Below are 19509 nucleotides of genomic sequence, written 5' to 3' on the forward strand. Positions count from 1 at the left end.
GGTGGCGAGGTCACCGGGGAGAGGAGCGATTCCAGGAAAAGGACTCTGGTTTGATGGGAGACGAGTCCCTGGTTGAGAGGGGCAAGGGAGCCAGGCCCAGCCCACCCATGCCTCCCCCACGCCGCTCAGCCACCGGGGCCAGGATGCTGCAGAGAGCAAGGCAGGGCGATACCCAACCCACAGACCCTCTGGAAAGACGGTCCTAAGACAAACCTCCGGGGGAGGGGAGCTGGGAGGTGACTCGTTCCCAGAAGCCTGGACCCTGTGAACTCCTACAAGAAGACAGACACAGCTCGCTGCCCGGGGGCCAGAGTCAACAGCAGTGTGTGCCCTGCGCCGTGCTCCAGTGGAGCTCTTCAAGGCAGCCGGTCATTCCCGCCCAGGCCTTCTGGAACCTTCTCTCACGACGGATGGTCTCTGTACAATGAGAGGCCAAGAGGGAGCGACAGGGGCTTGATTCTCAGCTACCAAACAAGGAGGGGGCTCAGAGATCGCCAAGACGGGTGAAGGAGTCCCAACACTGAACGTGGCGGAAGACCTCGGGTAGGGCCAACTACAGCGACGTCTGCGACAGAGGGTGGAGGGGGGCTCTGCCTGGCTCCACTGTGATCCTCAGGGACAGCAGAAGGCCAAGGTCACCTGGAAACCAAGTATGTCCAACAGTCCACGTGAAAGCCAATGATCGATGGCGAAGCGTCCCCGGCCGCTGACGTGTGCGGTCGGGAGGCGGGCCCCGTGTGCAGGGGGCAGGCGGCTACTCCGGGGAGAAGTTGGAGAGCGTGAGCGAGACAGGGAGGACGGAGGAACCGCGATACGTTATCTTCCGGGGGTCGGGACTGCAGCTCAGACGCTTACTCCTAAATCAAATACCGAAGCTGAAGACACGCACGTGACAAACAGAAGCATCGGCAACGGGAAGGAGGAGAGACTCGTTCTCCCAGAGCTCCTGCCGGGAGGCGGCCTGTCCCCGCACCTCCGTGGCACGGGTTTGCACGGGTCCCGCTGGGCCCGATGCGCACGGGGCCGACCGCTGCCGCTGAGCGACTCGGAGCAAGCCCTGGGCGGGGGTGGGCACAGGGGCTGGCGCTGTGCGCCCAAGGAGGCCCCGTCACGGGTTCCGTCCACCTTCTCCGCGATGGGCCACACGAGGCGCGTTAGAAACCGGATTGCCGGGCGCCCGGGGCCCGCTCAGTTCCCACTTCCCGCAGAACCACGGGTATCAGAAGAACCGCGTTTGTACGGACTTCCACACGCGCCACTCGCTAGCAAGGCCCGGTTTGCCGGCCCGTTCTGCGCTCGGCCCCACACTGAGCCCTCCCTGCGTGTGCGGCATGGGCGTGTGCCGTTCCCGATGGCCCTGTGAACCCCGCCGGGGGAGGACTCGGCTCCGCAGGCTTCAAGGAGGCCTCCCGGACGCTCCCGCTCAGAGCTGCAGAATTCCTCCCACTGGAGGGCTGAGGCTCAAAACAGCAGTCACTTAAAGAAGAGAGAGTTCCAGATGGCACCTGGGGGTCAGGGGGCAGGGAACGCACCAGGGACAGGAGAGGGACAGCCTCCCGGCTCCTCAAGACACCATCTCCCCTTGGGCGGGCTGACACAGGGGTGAGAAACCGGCCCCGGGCAAGATTCCAGGGTCCGTCTCGCGTCCCTGGCTCCAGGACTCACCCTGGCAAGGGCCCACACGCAGGAACAATGGCTACTTTGTTGCCGGGGTTCATGCCCGTGGGAGTGCTGGCCTCAGCCTCCAGGGGCTTTGTTTGTCTTAACAAAGTGAAGAGAGGTGATCTTTAGAAGGTTCCGGAAACAATTACGCTCCCGGGAGCAGAGACAAAACCCCTGGCAGGCCTTCGTAGCTGTGGGCCTGGGGAACAGGTGTCTCTCCGTCGGTAATTCCCGACAGGTTCCCGAAGCCTCTGGCACGGTGGACAGAATCCACCACGCCCCCTGCCAGGAAGAGGTCACGACAGGCCAGGGTGGGACACAGGCTTCCAGGCCAGCTCCCATGGCCCCGTACTCACGAGACCCCTCATCGTGGTGACTTTTCCAACGTCCCACGTTCTTACTCACTACCCGTGGGGCATCTCAACAGCCACGATGGCAAAACAGTCTGTCTGTTGTGAGTGTGTGCGCCCCCCAGGTGTGGGCAGCGCTGGCTCGGAGCAAGGACACTGACGGAGGTAACAGACACTCATGGGCCCCTGCTGTCCCCTGGCCCAAGCTGCACTCCTGGTCTACACCGGCTCACTTCACACCCGCAGGTGGGCCCCAGGCTCAAGACCTTTCGGTGCCGTTCCCCAAAACACAGGGCGGACAGCAGGGAGGTTGACTCCAATCCATCTCGGATGCACCGGCCGCCGTGCCATGCCTTCTGTGAGGCTGCCCATGGGCCGCCTTCCCTGGTGACAACAAGCTACAGGAGCCAACGCGGCAGCAAGTGACCATGTCCAACACCAGCCAGTGGCAGGTTTGGAGGCTCCAGGCCGAGTGTCCCAGGCCGCCTGATCCTCCCCATCTGCTGGCACCAGGAGAGCGTCGGTGGGGGTGTTAGGTGGGTGACGTCCCGCCTCCTCGTCCACGCTGGTTACAGGCTCGCTCACTCTGTGTGACACACGCCCAGAAGGACTGCTCGCCAGGGCCGCCCGGCTCGGGCTGTTTCACCGACTCAGGGAAGTGACACACGCGAGGACGTTAATTCCACATCCGGCCCGTGGGCAGCACGCAGGGCGTTCCCAAAGGACGCTTGGGCGCTGACCCAGGACCCGGGTTTCCCACAGAGGGACTATGTCTGCGGGACACTCGGCATCGGGGCGGGAGGGAGCTGAGGAGAGCTCGCCCCACAGTCAGAGCGACGGAAAGACAGCACGCGGCGGGCCGCTGCCCAAGCCGAGCCAGAACAGCCTGGAAACGATGAAGGTGAGCGGGAGGAGAGGAGGGAGGCAGAAACCAGACGCGCATCCAGCCGGAAAGGACGTGACCCAGGTAAAAGAAGGAAGATCTACAAGAGGAGAAGAAGAAACCACAAAACCTGGTAAAAAGAAAAAGAGAGACAAGGAACCAGTGGCTCAAAAGAATAATTGTCGAGATGAGGACGGAGAAGCCGGAACCTCCGCCACGGTCCGTCAGGAATTCTGGGGGACAGGACAGGACGGGTCCAAGTAGTCACACCATGAGGGAACGCCCGAGAACATCACGGCGGACAATGAGGAGAGCACCAGGGATGAAGCAGGTACGGAGAGGCCCACGGGCACGTGGCCGCTGGCCCTGAAACAGGGAACCCAGCCCGCAAGCCAGAAGGAGCAGCGTGGGAGAAAATCCTGCAGCTCCTCCCCAAGGCTGGTCCCTGAGCCCTCGAGGTCTGGCCTCCCCACTGCCCCCCCCCGTAACAGGAGCTCAGCAAGTGGACCAAGGCGCCGCAGCACGCTAGGAGGCAGGCTAAGGTGCAGGTGACAGGAAGGAGGGGAGGGCGGGGCACGAGCCCGACATGCAGGACGCCGCCAGGACAGGCCGTGCGGAAGGTGACCCAGGTGCCCTGGAGCTCATGCCGCACTGGGACAAACAGGGCCTACCGTCTGCTGCAGGTCCTGGATGAGGATACGGATGACCAGCGTGTTGCCTTGGCTCTCCTCCGTCCTGGCGGTGCTGGGCTTCTCTGCCGTGGCCCGGATGGTGTCATAGATGGTTTCTTCTTTGGAGCTGTCCGACTCTGACCCCACCGAGTAGTCGGAGAAGCTCTGGGCCATCTCGTCCTCGCTGGAGGTCGGGCTGCGCGGCATGGCTGCCCAGCGTCTGTGAGGAGGGGGAGAAGAAACACAACCGGGGCATGGGAAAACTGCACACAGAAACCCCAGGGCTCGATGGAGACCGACGTCTCAGGTTCACGGTTGCACCTGCTGGTGCGACAGCCGGCAGAGCTGCGGAGCGTGACGCACGGGCCTCTAGGGGCAGGGAGAACACAGCACACCTCCCCCCTGGGCTGCCCCCAGAGCCCGGACCTGAAGGCAGCCATGGCCGGGACCGGGAACAGCAGGCTCTGGCCCCCGAGTTGGGCAACCCCGCAAGCACATGGAGCCCTAACCAGCCGTGGCCAAGACCATAGCCTACAGGGATCCACCAAAAGGCCACAGGGGCAGTCTGAAGCCTTCCAAGGCAAGAAGAGAAGGTCCCTTCTGTTTTTCTTTGAAGGCAGGGCATCAGGAGAGGAAGAAACGCAAGCTGCGGGTCAGAGCAGTACCAGGTCATGGCTCCATAACCGCTCTGCCTCGACACAGAGTGATGATGGGTAACATGTAAAAACAGAACAGAAAGGCAAACGACAGGGCCAGACTCAGAAGGGAGATAGTCCCAGGGCCCAGGAGTCCGGCAGAGCCCAAAGCCATGAGCAGGCTGACTTGGGGGAAGACTCGGGGGTTTTCAAGAGTCTGTGGTGGCTGGGAGTGTGGCTTCCCCATCATTAAGTCTAGTTCTCCTGCAAAGACCAGCTCAGGGTGCCAACCGCGGCTGATGGGAAGGACGAAGGAGGACATGGCATAACTCCGGGAGCACGCTGCCCAATGACACCCCCGTCTCTGTGGGCAGGGGTCAGGAGAGGTTAGGATATGAGCTGGTGTGAGCCAGGGATGCGGGGGGGCTGACAGAGAGCGTGCTGTCCCAAAGCAGCAAGTCCACGTCTTCGTGAACTCTGTAAAGGAGGTCAAGACCCTGTTCACATGGAAAGTGGGCAGGGGTGTCCCCTGCAAGAAAGGGGCTGTCCTGAGCAACCAGGGACGGAGGTCAACCCGATCATTGACAGACTGTCCGGTTAAATCACGGCATCCTCCCACAGAAGGCACAGCTGCGAGGAATGAGTCCCCCACACACGGAGGACCCCCCCCCAAACAGAATATCCAGCCATTTACGGGATGGAGGGGGAGGGAGGAGCTCACCTGTGCACCTGCCCCAGGCTCTAGGCCCAGCAAACTCCCGTGTTTCGTGACTGGGGGAGGCCCAGAAAAGTCCCAGGTGGGGCATGGTTTACCCAGCGACAATTCTATGTTCATCGTGGGAAAATGGACACTCACTGTTTTATTTCCAGAGTTCTATTTACGTTCAGCAAGCGCCCGCCGGAGCTGGAAGCATCCCGCTGCTCTGCCCACAGGGCCAGTCCGGGGAGGCTGGCAGCCACTGGGGGGGCGCTCCCATCTGCACCCCAGACCTTCCCGGGCTCACCAGACACCCAGGTGCACACAAAGCCTAACATAACGAAGCAAAGGGCAAGACCATGACCGGGATCGGGGCTCCCTTGCTGCCAAGAGCATCTGCACAGTCTTTGGAGAAAGGACCAAGATCGTGGAACCCACAGACAGTGTTTTTGGCCTGCACGAGGTTTTAAATATCTATGCAAACCCAGATTTCTGGTTTATGGTGACCATCAGAAAGCTCTGACAATGCTGGGGACAGCCCCGTAACACCCAGGGGCAGGGATGAATGCCGGCAACCACCCCTCCCCCAGCATGCCCTCTCCAGGTGCACCTCAGGCTTCCCTCCTTGGTATCAGTCCCCTTCCCAGTCCTCCCGCCGTGCGTGAGAGCCTGACGACAGACCCATCAGTTCACTCATACCTCTGCCTCCTTCGAGACCCCCTGCGAGGGGTCACCGGGCCAGTCACATCTCAAAGAGCAGATCCTCCAAGTCACCCGGGAAGATTATCTTTTTTTTCCAATTAAAATCTCCAAAGCTAACCCCCGCGTGATTCCGAATTAAAATTTCAGAGCAAGGGGTCTTTTCTGTATTCACAGCCAGCCGCCTTTGCGAGCTCAACTTCATGCTTTCTCAATCAGAGGAATGCAAACTCTGGCGAGGGACAAGACAGTGGTGGCTGGGGAGAGGGTCTGGGTGCTCCTGGCTCCGTCTGAGCAGGGTCCCCACCTGCCTGGCTGTAGTGGCTAGCCACGTGCTCCTTGTACGCTATGCAAAGACTCTAACATATGACACAGTAACAGTGACCACATAGAGCTACTGTAACAATGTATAATTATTTCTGTATCGTGTCTAATTGCAACGTTACAATAAATAACAAACGTTCACTTGTAAATATGTTACAGAATTGCATACATGTAATTATTTGCAACTACCTCCCAGGTTCCAAGGAGCGGTACGCTCTAGAACCCTGGTTCTTCATCCTGGCTGCCGAAGTTACTTGGGGAGGCTTTACGAAGACACCAACATGAGAATTTCTGAAAGAACTGGGCTGCGACGCTGCCCCTGGAAGCTCCCCCGGGGACCGTAAGGAGAAGCACCGGCCAGGCCCTTCAAGAGGGAGCACAGGCTGCAGCCCGGGGGCGTGGAGACACAAACCTGCCCTCTCCTGGGCATGAGGAACAGCGGGAGGGGCGCGCCGCTCACCGCCTCAGCCGTCAGCATGGACACAGGCATGAGGTCCCCCACGCGGGGCCTCCAGTGGCTTCTTCCCATCCGGATGGGGGTAAGTTGGCCCAGAGCACCCTCTGCTCCAATAAAGAACTGCATCTTCCCTCCTCATCACCTGTCTGTGCCTCTTCTGAACCCAGCAGGGACCAGGGGACGCAGAGGGGACCCAGTGAAGGTGGCCTCGCACTCACAGGAGGGGATCCCTCTCTAATGAGGAGTGACCCGTCAGGGGATGCCAGGTGCAGGCGGGGGCTAACGAGGCCATTCCGGGCACACCGGGTCCACCAGCTCTTCCCAAGGAGGATGGGCGCCGGCTCTGCAAAGCTCCCGCTCAGGGCAGCTCAGAGCTTGGTGTTTGCACCTGGAAGATGGGCAGGTGGCCAGCTCCCAGCAGAACGCGGCACAGCACGGGCCCCACCACATCGTGGCCTTGCACGTCTGAGACAATCCAAGAGCAAATGGGATGCTCCGAGCCCCGCGGTTACCTCCCAGAGGACACACAGCCCCCCACCCCGCCATGCACTCCACCCCCACTTCGAACTAGCACCTCTGGCCTGAAACCTAAGAAACCCATTGCTTGCCATGTCTGCCCGCCTCGGCTCTTTTTCTCAAAACCCCCCACAGCCTCAATGTGCTCCATTTCCCGGGTCCTCTCGCTCAGGCAGCATTTCGGGGTCCGTGTGCACTGGGTCTGTTTATTCATCGCCAGCGCCCACGCCCCCAGCACTGGGGGCACCGCGGGTGCTCAGTGGACAGGGAGACGTGGGCAGAGGAGCCAAAGCACAGGCCCCGAGACGGCCGGACAGCGCGGCAGACGCAGCCACAGCCGGCATGCACGAGTGCCCACCACGTGCCCGATCTGCTGGCAGCTTCCCGGGGGGGGGGATTCCAGGCAGATGCTTGGAGAGGACGATTGTCAGGAATTCGTTGTCTTTAATGGTCACATCACACGTGACCACATGACACGTCTGCAGCTGGACTCGTGGGACTGGTGACCCACCGTGGACACACAGGTCTGAACGGTGAAAGGCGCATAACCCCCAGGAGGGTTTCATTTCCAGAAAACTAAAGGGGGCGGGATAGGATTGGAGGACGGTCATGCCCAGCTAAACTCAAACTCAGCTCCAGAAACAGACCTGACAACCCAAAAAGGAAGGGCTCCCGTGTCCTAGCTGCTCATGCGACCCACGGATCTCCACAGGAGGCCCCGCCACCACACCCCACTGCAGCCCACTGCAGCAGCTGGGGGGTGATGGTCATGAAGGGACGTGTCTGCCACCAAAGTGCGGGGGCAAAAGGCCCCACTGGACGAGTCCAAGGAGGAAGAGGAGGCCACATGCAAGCTGGTCCTTTGCAGGACAACCCGGGAGCCTAGGCAGAGACCTGAGCAGAAGGTCCTGACCTTAATCAGGGGCTTGAGCAATGAGACCAGCAGACCCGTGGGAACAGCAAAGCCCTGGGAAAACATTTAATTATTAACTCCTGGGCAGGACTCCCAGGCCCAGGTCACCAGAGCCACGTGAGAGAGAGGGCACCGGCCACAACTGCATTTCAGATAAAGCACGAATACATTTTATAGTATTTCCCGAATATCGGATGGGACGTACTTACACTAAAAAAATCATTCATCGTTCGTTGGAAGTTCAAACAGGACTAGGTGTCCTGCATTTTGTCGGGGGTGGGGGACAGGCGGGCTCTGAAAACAGCTGTGTCACGAAACCCAGCCCCCCTCGGAAAAGTCACTGCCAGGTCGGAGGAGGGAAGGTTACCCGCTGCCCCGGCAAACATTTTGGCACCACCGGCCTCTGGGTGGGGTGGGGGGGAGCTACAAAAACAGGTCAGCAAAGTACAATGATTCCCCCAGAGCCTGTTTTCTCACCTGCCCACCCCGGGGTGCCTGCGAACAAGGAAAAACAGAAGGAACGCCAGTAAAGGCCATTTTCACAAAGGCTCCGTATTTTACAGCTATCGTGTTCCAGGGAAACGTAAGGTCTTGAACTGGCTGCCGAACCCCCTCGCACCCCGGCTGGTGGGGGCAGCGGGGGGCAGCTAGATTTCCCACTCACCGCTTCCACCGCCACCGCAAACACCAGAGCTGACCTGGGACATGAGACGCACAGAAAAACAAAACCAAACCAAGTGCCCCCGGCTGCAGCGGACTTCATCAGGCTAGCGCTGCAGGCCCGGGAAGATCGCAGACAAAAATGTCGAGGTCCCACTGGCTGTTTTAATAAACACACACACACAGGTACAGGGGCAGAACGGGGTTTTTACTCCAGTGGACTCCCCGACAGCACCCTCATCTGTGTCACCCTGGCCCCAGGACTCGGGGACTACTCGCCCATGCCATGCTCTCAAATGTCTATGATTCGCTCATCCTCAAGGCAGTGAGACCCCCCCCCAGGGGGCTGCACGGGGTCCACTCACAGACACTGCAACTCGGGGCTGGGGCGGCCCCTACTGGACCTGGAGGAACTGGTGCTGGGCTCTGAAGGCACCCGGGCTGTCACACGCACAGTGTGCGCCATGGGCATGGGTCTGCAGCGAGAGGGGGGTGGGGGAATAGAGAAGGGCAGCCCGGGAAGGCGAGGGGAATCGCCGTCTAACCAGGTTGTCTCTGTAACCACCGTCCTGAAAAAGCTCCCCGCTTCCGTGCCCACTGCATCTGAGGATACACAAGGGCTGTTGTCTACCTCCTGCCACCTATGGGCAGCAGCCCCTCCAGCTGACCGTCTCTCCCTGGTCCCCTCACGTCCTTCCATCAAGCCTGGGGCTCCAGCCCCGGTGAGGCCTGATGCCCCCAGCTACACAGACCCTCCTTCCTCTTGACTCAGAGCCAGAGCCGCACCTGCCCGTGAACCCCCCGTCCTCAGCCCCCTCGGCCCAGCTAGTACGCTGAGAACTAATCCCCAGAACACACACTAGCCCCGGAGCAGACGAGATGCTGACGCGAAGCTTCTCATGCACAGAGCGGCAACCCCGATGACCGCGGCCGTAGTGACCCACGGATCCAGGTGTGGAACCGCAGCTCACACCGGAGGACGGTGACCGGATGCTGCTGGCAGTCAGGCTGAACGTCCCCGGAGAGACGGTATTTCAGTAGAGAAAAATGGAAAAGCCAAATGTGAAAACACAGCAAACTCGTAAAATGTCTCATTCTGATGGTGGACATAGAGTTGCTCTGTTTTTCTATCTTTCTATAGGGTGATAATGCTTTTAATTAAAAGTAACTTTTTAAAACTCCAATGACGATGACCTAATGTCTGCAATGGTTTTTCCAACACAAGCCTCTGATGAACCAAGTCTACTCCAAACTGTGAAAGGAGATGGGCAGGAGAGGCCGAGGGGCGTCCGGTGGGGTCCCGGGCACGGTGGATGTTTCTGGAAGGGCCAATGCTCTCACAGAACATGGGCAGAGGGGGTCATTATTGCTCCTGACCTAGAGATAAGGGGCAGCCGGTACAGGACATGGCCCCCAGTCCTTCCTGAGGCTTTGAGGGAGGGACAGGACAGGCCCTACCCAGTAGGGCAGACAGCAGAACTGCCCTTGGAGCCCCTCCCGGGAAACCTCCAAGACAACACGCCCTGTAAGCAGGGAGCTTTGAAGGGGAAAGGAGGGTACAGCCCGGGGAAGGGGAACTTGGGTCAAGTCACTCCCCTCTGGGAGCCAAGCACACCCGTCTTCAACAGGAAGGCTGAAGGAGGGCAGCGGGCAGAAGGCAAACTATTCGCATTGATGTATATGTTTGGATATTTAATGCAATGACCTGTGCCGTCATAGGTGCACAGGGAGCCGAACTGGCAGGACGGAGTCCCACGTGCTCCCTCCGCCCCCGCTCAGTGAACAAATGTATTTTGTTCAACTCCTTCTCCACGCAAGCTTCCTGCCCTTTCTCCCTTGGACCCTGACCCACCAGGGAAAAGTTCAGCTAGCGCCTAGTCTCTGGCTCTCACCGACCGGTTCTACTCGGGATCGGAGATGAAATGTAAAATCCAAACAGGGTTCCGTGGCCCAGAGGGATAGGGCGGCCTGGGGAGCCAGGAGCTCGTCCCAGGCCCAGCCCCTAGTTGGGCTCCCTGCAGTGACCTCTGGCCGGCAGGTGCACTGGGGATGCCCCGAGAAGGCGATGTGGCCTGGGTCCTCTGGCCAGGTGCACGCTGACCTGCCACCATGGAAAGCTGGCAGCGAGGCCGGCTCCCCCAGGCGGCTCCGGCTCGGGAAGCGCGGTCTGTGGGGCCTTGCATGGGGCGGACACACCTGCTAGACAATGGGTTACCAGCAGCCAAGTTCAATTACGGAGTCTGGGAACTGGGTACATCATACAAAATTACAGAGCTCTGAGATTTCTAGGGGGAAATGGAATGTCACAGAGATCTGAAAACTAGCAGGTGTCTGGTTATGAAAATGCTTTTACAGTCTCCAAACCCGCGCTGGGCTCTGGCCAGCTTTTGGGGCCCTGGCCCAGCATCAGACACTCCAGGCAGGGTGGGCCTCCCCCCACATGCCATGTTACCGGCTCGGGATACCTGCCGCCCTGTGGGGTGGGGCTGCAGCTTCCCCAGTCCTGCCGTCCCCTGTAATGACAGTGTTTAAACTCAGGACGGGTTTTCTTTAATTCTTATTATTGTCACGGCTGCGGGAATCTGGGTGTCCTCTGCACCCATGACTTTGATTTTCCTAAGGGTCTGAAGGGGAGTTTAAAGCTGCTGTGACAACCTCCTGGTGGAGACGCTTCTGCAGGCTCCCTGGGAGATGCCCTTCCTGCCCTCGGCTCCCAGGACGCCACGCGGCCCCATGCCCCAGGGATGGCCCATCCCCTGGGATGGCCCTTCCCTGCGTGGACAATGGTGTGCAAACACCAAGTGTGACAGCCAGTTCTCAGCAGCCTGGTCAAACCCCACAGCACCATCCACGGTCCCAGAGATGTCCATCCCCGGGACTCCTCAGCTCAGCCTGTCCCGGGGCTCCCAGCCCCACCTGGGACCTGGAGCAGGAGGCTCTCACATGCCGCAGAAGGTGCAGGTGCTCGGCCAGGGCTGGGAATGGGTGACAGCTCGGACACTGTCATCCGGCTTCTCCCAAGAGCAGAGACTTACCTGTGAGCAGTGCCCCTGGAATGGCCTCCCCTGGCCGCCCCAACACCCAGCCACTCCCACCCCCCACCCCAGTCCTCAGGGCCCAGTGCAGGCCACAAGCATGGAGCCACCTTCCTGTCACACCTGCTGACACCCGTCTCCTCCACCTCCTCGCACGCCGCAGGGACAGATGGACAGATGGACTGGAGAAAAGGCAGGACAGTGTGAGCCAGGGAAGTGCTCAGACAGGAGACCGGCCAACGAAGGTCCACAACGCCCCCCTGCCACAAGGACGGTCCTGACTTCCCTTCCAAAACCCCTGGTCCCAGAAGCTGATACAGGCGCACCTCCTGTCGCCATGCTTTGCTTCGTGGCGCTACGTGGACACTCTGTACCTTACACACGGTGGGTCTGCAGGTCTGCATCCGGCAAGCCTACCAGCGCCGTTTTTCCAGCCACATTTGCTCGTTTTGTGTCTCTGTGTCACGCTGTGGTTAATTCTCGCCACATTTCCAAATGTTCATTACGATTCTGTCTGTCTGATCTGTGATCACTGATCAGGATCACCGAGAGCTCAGATGGTGCTCAGCATTTCTGAGCAACAAAGTAATTTTTCACTAAGACTTGCACATGGTTTCTTAGACACGTGCTCTACTGTACACTTACTAGACCACAGTGGTCGTGTTTGTACCCACTGGAGACTGAGCCGGTCACCTGCCTCGCGCTATCGCAGTGTGGGTTCCCTGGCAGTGGTCTGGGGCTGCAGCACCTCCAAGGTGGCCCTGGGTCCACCCCAGCTGTCTCAGGAACGTCTGATGGCACCAAACCCTCCATGTGCCTCCGGTGTCTACCGAACTCTAAGCAGAACACGTGGGCAGGGAGATGCCGATTCTCCGCACGGACGGCGGAGCGGCGGAATCGTGTGGCTTGTTTTAAGCCCATAGAAATAGTCAATGAAACTAATTTTTCAGAAAACTGAATTTAAGTGTTTCTGTTTTAAAGGACTGTGATTTGAAATTATAACGTTCATGAACTGTAATTTGTGTTTTGACTTTTAATGGGTAATTTGAGATCTTTCAGGGGCTGTCCTTGTTGGAATCTTTTGAATGACGCTGAGGTTTATTTTGATTGCCATTTGTATGAAAATCCACCCACACGCGTTAATATAGCACATTTTTAACAATTTAGATTACGTTCTCAATGGAACATAAATTACAAGAAAACCCACATTAGAATAACGTGCATAGTCACTTTGCTAAACAAAAAAGGCAAGACAAATACATTTTCCAGAATAGGTAATAACTAACAAAACAGTCTTTCTCTCATTATTTCCCAGAGACTGTTGGGTCTCAACCCAGTACCCAAGTGCGTGATATAATAATAATAATTCAGGCATATCTGGAATAATGCCAGCCATCGCTCACCTGAAATGGTCCATCTTCACACTTTCAAAATTTTGTCTTTATGAGGGCGTATCTGTGAAAGCAGGTGAAAACATATTTTCTCTAACAGCTTGGTAGCTTGATGTATCATTTTAGACAGAAAGCACGTGGCTCGGGGGGGCCTCAGCGTGTGCTCCTGCCGCAGCCTGGAACATCAGGACAGACCAGCTGGGGAGGGGTACTGACCACCCCCCACACCTAGCGCTCAGGGGAGACCACAGCCCGGACCCTGACCGTGCGTACAGTCATGGGGAAGCTGCAGGAGAGAAGGAGCCCGGTAACACCCAGGGGTTCCGCTGCACCGGCCTGGGGCGAGGCTCGGGGTCTCTGCCCAGAGCTGTAACAAGATACCTTGGACTCGGGGCTTACACAACAGACACTTATCTCCCACAGCCCCTGAGGCCAGAAGTCAGAGATCAGGGCAGGTGGCTGTGGTCTCCTCCTGGTGACAACCCCCTTCCAAGCTGCGAGCGGGGCACTCTCCCTGTGCCCTCTCGAGGAGGGAGGGAAGCCTCCGGGTCTCTTCTTACAAGGACGTTAACCCTCCAGTATCGGGGTCCCATCCCCATGATGGTGTCACTTGACCTTAATCACCTGCTGGAAGGCCCTATCTCCTAACATCTCACTGGGGTCCACAGGGCATTGGGGTGGGCATGAAAATTCCATCTAGATAGCCAGGGAAGTCCCACCTCCACTCTCGAGGCCCCTGCCCCTGCTGTGGGGCCGGCCCGAGGCTGCAGTGGTGGGCGTGAGGGGAGCACCCCCGGGGGCACCCGAGGCTCCAGTAAGAGGAAGGTCATCACTGAGCCGTGACCCCAAGGAGCAGGCGGTTGTCAGGACGCCCAGCACAGCCCTATGCGCCGGCACGCGGGCCGCTCCCCACACACAAGCGGCCGCCACCGCCACGGTGCACGCCATCCTGCCGGCCCCTCCCTGACCTCACCACCAGGAAGGGCGCCCAAGACAGGCCTCAACACCCAGAAGGGGGCAGGCGCTACGGGGGCGAACGTGAGCTCTCCCCCGCAACTTTGGTGGAAAGAAGCCATCTTTTAAGCACCTTGCCCTGTGTTCCCATCGGCTTTCTCAGTCAAAGGTCCCGGGAGTGGAAGAACCACTTCAGACAGGACGTGGGCATCACCAGAGGCCTCAGCGGGGAGCGCGCGCCTCCCCGGGCAGCTGTACAGATGCACCCGACACACGCACTCTGGGGGTGCGGGGCTGGACGGCGGCACCGATGGGGCATCACCACACATGTCTCCCGAGCCCCGAAGGCAGCTGAGCAAAGGGAGAGCTCGGTGAGTGCCACAGACTCAGGGTCCTTCACAGATGTCCTCAGGGCTGTCTCCTGGCACTGCTGCTTCCTGGCGAGGGAAGCTGGGAACCGAGCCACCCTGTCCACCCCCTTCCCCCAACCCACTCCCTGTCTCCTCGGAGCAGAGAGAGGCAGGATCCCTCGTGGGACAGGGTTTACAATCTATTCTGTGCCTTTTTCCAGCAGCTGGACTTTGGAGATTTTGGTAACAACAAAAGGAAAGCCGCTCCAGCAGCATGTGGGACCACGTGAAAAGGAAGCAGAAGCTGGTCCAGGAACGGGTTTTCCTCCTCACAGGGACCACCGGCTGGTGGGCCCACCGGGATGCTGCCTGCTTCTGAGCAGGTGTGAAAGATGAAGCTTCTGAAAGCTTCCACGTGGCCGACCCCCGCGCCACCCACAGAGTCTGCAGCCTCCCGAGCACCTGAGGACGGAGATCACGTGCTCAGAAGTGCCCGTCTGCCTGTGCAGAGACGCAAGGCTGTGCTGAACCCTTGTCCCTGACCGACCAGGCAAACACCGCCCACAGGCACACTCCTGCATGGCCACAAGCTAAGGGTTCCACTAAAACACGGTTCACTGTCGCCCGGGGTTTACGCTTCTCAAAACAGAAACACGCACGTTATTCAAGCTGCAACAGATCCACAGGCCCCGCTGTGCTGGGTGGGGTCCCCGAGATTCACATCCGCCCAGAACCTCGGAACGGGACCTCACCTGGAAACAGGGTCCCCGCCTAAGTGATTCGCTAAGTGAGGCTGCAGTGCATAGGTGGCCCTTGGGCAGTGACGTGTCCTTTCGAGAAGCCGCGTGAGAATGCTGGCAACACCCAGGGGGAAGGCCACACCACGCCGGAGGAGGAGGCTGGAGGGAGGGGTCTGTCAGCCAAGGAATGTCGGGGGCTGCCAGCTGCTGCCACGAGATGAGGCTGGCAGGAAGGGGCTTCCCCAGGAGCCTTCAGAGGGGGCGTGGCCCTGCAGACGCTCCCATTTTGGACGTTCAGACTTCGGAAGGATGAGAGGATAAATTTCTGTTGCTTTAAGCCACCAGCTTGTGGTAATGTGCTACATCAGCCACAGCTGCTAATACACCGGGAATCTATACTCCAGGGAGCACTACCTTCCACACGGTTCTTATTTCTCCGTGGGCCGTATGCGCACCTACAGTCCGGACCTCGTATCTTTTTCAGAAGAAGGAAACAATCATCGGAGACATCATGGCCTCTGACGTTTATAAAAGGTCCTTAGTAGTGTCTGGCTAACAAGGGGGCAGAGACTAGGAAAGGGAATGGAAAGATACAGGCTTTGGAGGAAACACACAGAACTGGGGTTCAGTGCTGAGCCCCGGGGGCCGTGGACAGTGAACATCCACACCTGTCACTTGCTGTTCCCTCTGTCACCCCCTTCTCCTCCCTCCTCCTACCCCACAGATGTGCCCTAGGTCACGGCTTCTTTAATCACCTTCTTTAAGCTAAAAACACACACTTGCAAAGTGCATGTTTCTTCAGCTACATCTTCATGGTTTTCATTTAATTTGGGTAGTGTTTATTTTTCATATCGCTACAGGAGAGCTGGGGCAAAACCTGCTGCCCTCGCTGCCTCTTCCCGAGCATCTCATCAGAGTCCACACTCAAAGAAAAGCAGACACAGGTACTGGACCATGGTGGGGTCGGGGGAGACCCACATCAGCAGACTGGGGCAAGACGGTTCTCTCCAGAAAGTGCAAAACTGACAGTGCTTGGACCACGAGTCATGAATGGGAAGCCGTGGCTGCTGATGGTGGGCATGGAGACAGGGAGGCAGGGAGAAGGGATGGAGAGAAAGCAGAGGGAGGGAAGAGAGGAGGGTAAGAGCAGGTGGAAAGAGGAGGAGACGAGGACGCACTGGGGCAGAAGACGAAAGAGAGTGAGACCTCCACACCCAGGGGAGACAGAGTAATAGTGCTGGACAAAGCCTCCTACCTGCAGCCACCAGAATGTGCTAAAAATTTATGAAAAAATGTGTTTCCAAATGCAGAACAGCCACACGCGAGACAGGAAACAAATGAGGTGAGCCCTATGATTGCTCCCAGCTTACTGCCTTCAAGAACTTCTAGGCCATCATGAGAGAAAGGGCCACCCAGTGAAGCTGGGGGGCTCCTGGTGGAGAATGGGGCTGGGCATGCAGGGAGGCCATGGCAGCCGTCTGCCGGACAGGGAGCAGGGAGGGAAGACTGGACACGAAGGTCATGGGAGATGTGCAGGGGGTCCCTCTGTGTATTCTAGAGCCTGGGATTGATGCAAACATGTCACCTACCAGGGACCGGGGAAAGAGGCATCCCAAGGCTACGAGGTAGCAATACACATCAACCGCACAGGTTCTGAAATGCGCTGTTCCCAGCAGCCACCCTGGAAAACCTCAGGCCTCGGGAAGGGTCAACAGTCATGTCAAGTCTAAAAGCTGCCACAATCCCACTAAACACAACTGAAGGTAGGACGTGAAAGGACCGAACTTTTTTTAAGTAACATGACTGAACCTCACAACAAAGGTCAAGAATATTTATACATATTCAAAAATAGACTCAAGATAAAAGCTCATAACTCACAGTGTTTAGCAAAAAAAAAAGTTACTAAGTTGGGGCGCCTGGGTGGCTCAGTGGGTTAAGCCTCTGCCTTTGGCTCAGGTCACGATCTCAGGGTCCTGGGATCGAGCCCCGCATCGGGCTCTCTGCTCAGCAGGGAGCCTGCTTCCCTCTCTCTCTCTCTCTCTCTGCCTGCTTGTATCTCTCTCTGTCAAATAAATAAATAAAATCTTAAAAAAAAATTTACTAAGTTAATCAAATGATAAAATTACCAGGCATGCAAAGAAGCAGGAAAATGTGACCCATGACAAGGAATATAATCAACTGATCAAAATGAACCAAAAACGGATGCAGATGGTAGGATCAGCAAGCAAGGCACTGCAAGTTATATCAACATATTCTGTATGCGCATGATAGACAAAAACTCAATAAACTCCCAAAGATGACAACTATCACATCTAAAATGAAAACTATACTGGATGGGATTAGTGGCAAATTAAGCATCAAATAAAAAAAATCTGTGAATTGGAGCAAAATGAAATACAGAAATGACAAGACTTTCCAAGAGAAGAGATTATCAATAAGTTATGAACCAGCTTCAAGCAGTATGATGCATAGATAACTGGAGTCCCTGACAAAAGGGGGAGGAGGTACAGAAAAACTGTTTGAAGCTACAGTCAAGAATTTCAGCCAAACACAAATCTGAGGGAAACTATAAACCCAAAGACTCAAGAAGCTCAATGAAATCCACACACAAGAATTATAAGAAAATTACACCAAACTGTGTCACAATAAGTCATAACTCAAGATAAAGAGAAAAATCTTTTTTAAGAGATTTTATTTATTTATTTGGGAGAGAGCACGCACAAGCAGGGGAAGCAGCAGGCAGAGAGAGACATGGAGAAGCAGGTACCCCACTGAGCAGGGAGCCCAGGACTCTGGGATCGTGACCCGAGCAGAAGGCAGCTCCTTAACCAAATGAGCCACCCAGACACCCCCAAAGAGAAAAATCTTAAAGGCAGGCAAAGCGGGGTACCTGGGTGGTTCAGTCAGTTGGGCGTCTCCCTTCAACTCCAATCATGATCCTGGAGTTCCAGGATTGAGCCCCATGTTGGGCTCCCCCCTCAATGGGGAGTCTGCTTCTCCCTCTCCCTCTGCCCCTCTCCACTTGTGTTCTCTCTCTCTCTCCTACTCACTCTCTCAAATAATTAATGTCTTAAAAAAAAAAAAGCAGACAAATTGTAAAAAACAGAGAACTTTCACATCTGAAACTCAATTTTAAGAATGACGGCAGATTTCTTGTTGGAAACAATACAAGTGAGTGGGCAATGGAAAAACATTTTTCACAGGCTGAAAGGTAAAAAGGCAAAAACTGGAATTTTATGATCAGTGAAAACATCTTTCAAAGATGAATGCTTTCCACACATGTAAAAGCCACAAGACTGCATGACCAGCAAGGCTTCCCTATAGGAAATGTTAAAGGAAAGACATCGGGAGAAGGAAATGATAACCAGATAAAAACTTGAAATGACACATGAGAATGAAGACAACTGGGAGTGATAATCACAGGGGTAAATATATGCCTTTTCTTCATTATTCACTGATTTATTGATTGGGGGATGGGCAGAAGGGGAGGAAGAGAGAGACTCTTAAGCAGACTCCCTGCCCAGTGCAGAGCCCAATGCAGGGCTCGATTTCACGACCCTATGATCAGGACCTGAGCCAAAAATCAAGTCAAACACTTAACCACCGGAGCCACCCAGGTGCCCCATATGCTTTTTCTTATTTAAACCTCTTTAAACGAAAACTGGCTTTTAGGAAAAAAAAAAAAAGTAGTGCAGGGCTTGTAAAATACGTGAGAGAAGAACACAGGACTGGATCCAAGAACTTAGCCAGACACTGTAAGTGACTTGAAGGTTCTCAGACAGCAGCGGTGTGGGAGCACGTGAAGACGGGCTGGAAGAAGACTGACGTCTTTACTAGAAGCCCTCAAGCAGCCACCAAAAACCAAAACAGGGTTACAGCTATCAGACCAACTAAGGAGAGAAAATGAACCACAAAACTCTATTGGTCTACACAAAGCAGAAAAAGGTGAACAGAGACTAGAGGAGACAAGCAGAAAACCCACAGCAAGAAGACAGACTTAAACCGAACTCTCGCCGTTTCCCCACATTAAACAGGATCCAGCTCCGAGCTTTGCATAAGAAATGTTCACTAAAAGTAAACACAGCCGAAGGGCACTCAGCTGGCTCTGCCAGTGCAGCGTGTGACTCTTGGTCTTGGGGGCGTGAGTTCTAGCCCCATGTTGGGAGAGGACTAAAAAATAAATAAAGTCTTTAAAAAAAAAAATGAGGGGGGTTGAAAAAATAGCTGACAAGTGAAAGGATAGGACTAGGACAAGGCATAGCACATTAATACGAATCAAATTAAAGCAGAGTAGTTACAGTATTTTTATCAGGAAATTGAAGAGAAGGAAAACTCTCAATTCATTCTATGAGGCCAAGTTCCCCATTACTAAAAAAACCAACAATAACAATAGTTCAATATCTTTCATGAACACAGATGCAAAAGTTCAAAACAAAATTTTAGCAAGTGAAATCTGACAGTACGTACTGCATGACCAAGGGCGATCTATAATAGGAACATGAGATTGATTTAACATTTAAAAATCAGGGACGCCTGGGTGGCTCAGCCAGTTAAGTGTCTGCCTTTCGCTCC

The 19509-nt window shown here is 56.2% G+C and overlaps 1 protein-coding gene across 1 annotated transcript in view; it reads right to left on the reverse strand.

Moving 5' to 3' along the window:
* The window catches only part of SHANK2 (SH3 and multiple ankyrin repeat domains 2), a 451364-nt gene that overhangs the window by 390008 nt on the left and 41847 nt on the right, over positions 1-19509 (reverse strand). Inside the window, exon 2 of the mRNA XM_032879738.1 lies at positions 3567-3786. Coding sequence (XP_032735629.1) covers positions 3567-3773 — 207 coding nt within the window. The 5' untranslated portion in view covers positions 3774-3786. The remainder of the gene's footprint in view (positions 1-3566; positions 3787-19509) is intronic.

This window comes from Lontra canadensis, unplaced genomic scaffold (assembly GCF_010015895.1).
Source record: "Lontra canadensis isolate GAN:19392208 unplaced genomic scaffold, GSC_riverotter_1.0 scaffold66, whole genome shotgun sequence".
Taxonomy (NCBI): domain Eukaryota; kingdom Metazoa; phylum Chordata; class Mammalia; order Carnivora; family Mustelidae; genus Lontra; species Lontra canadensis.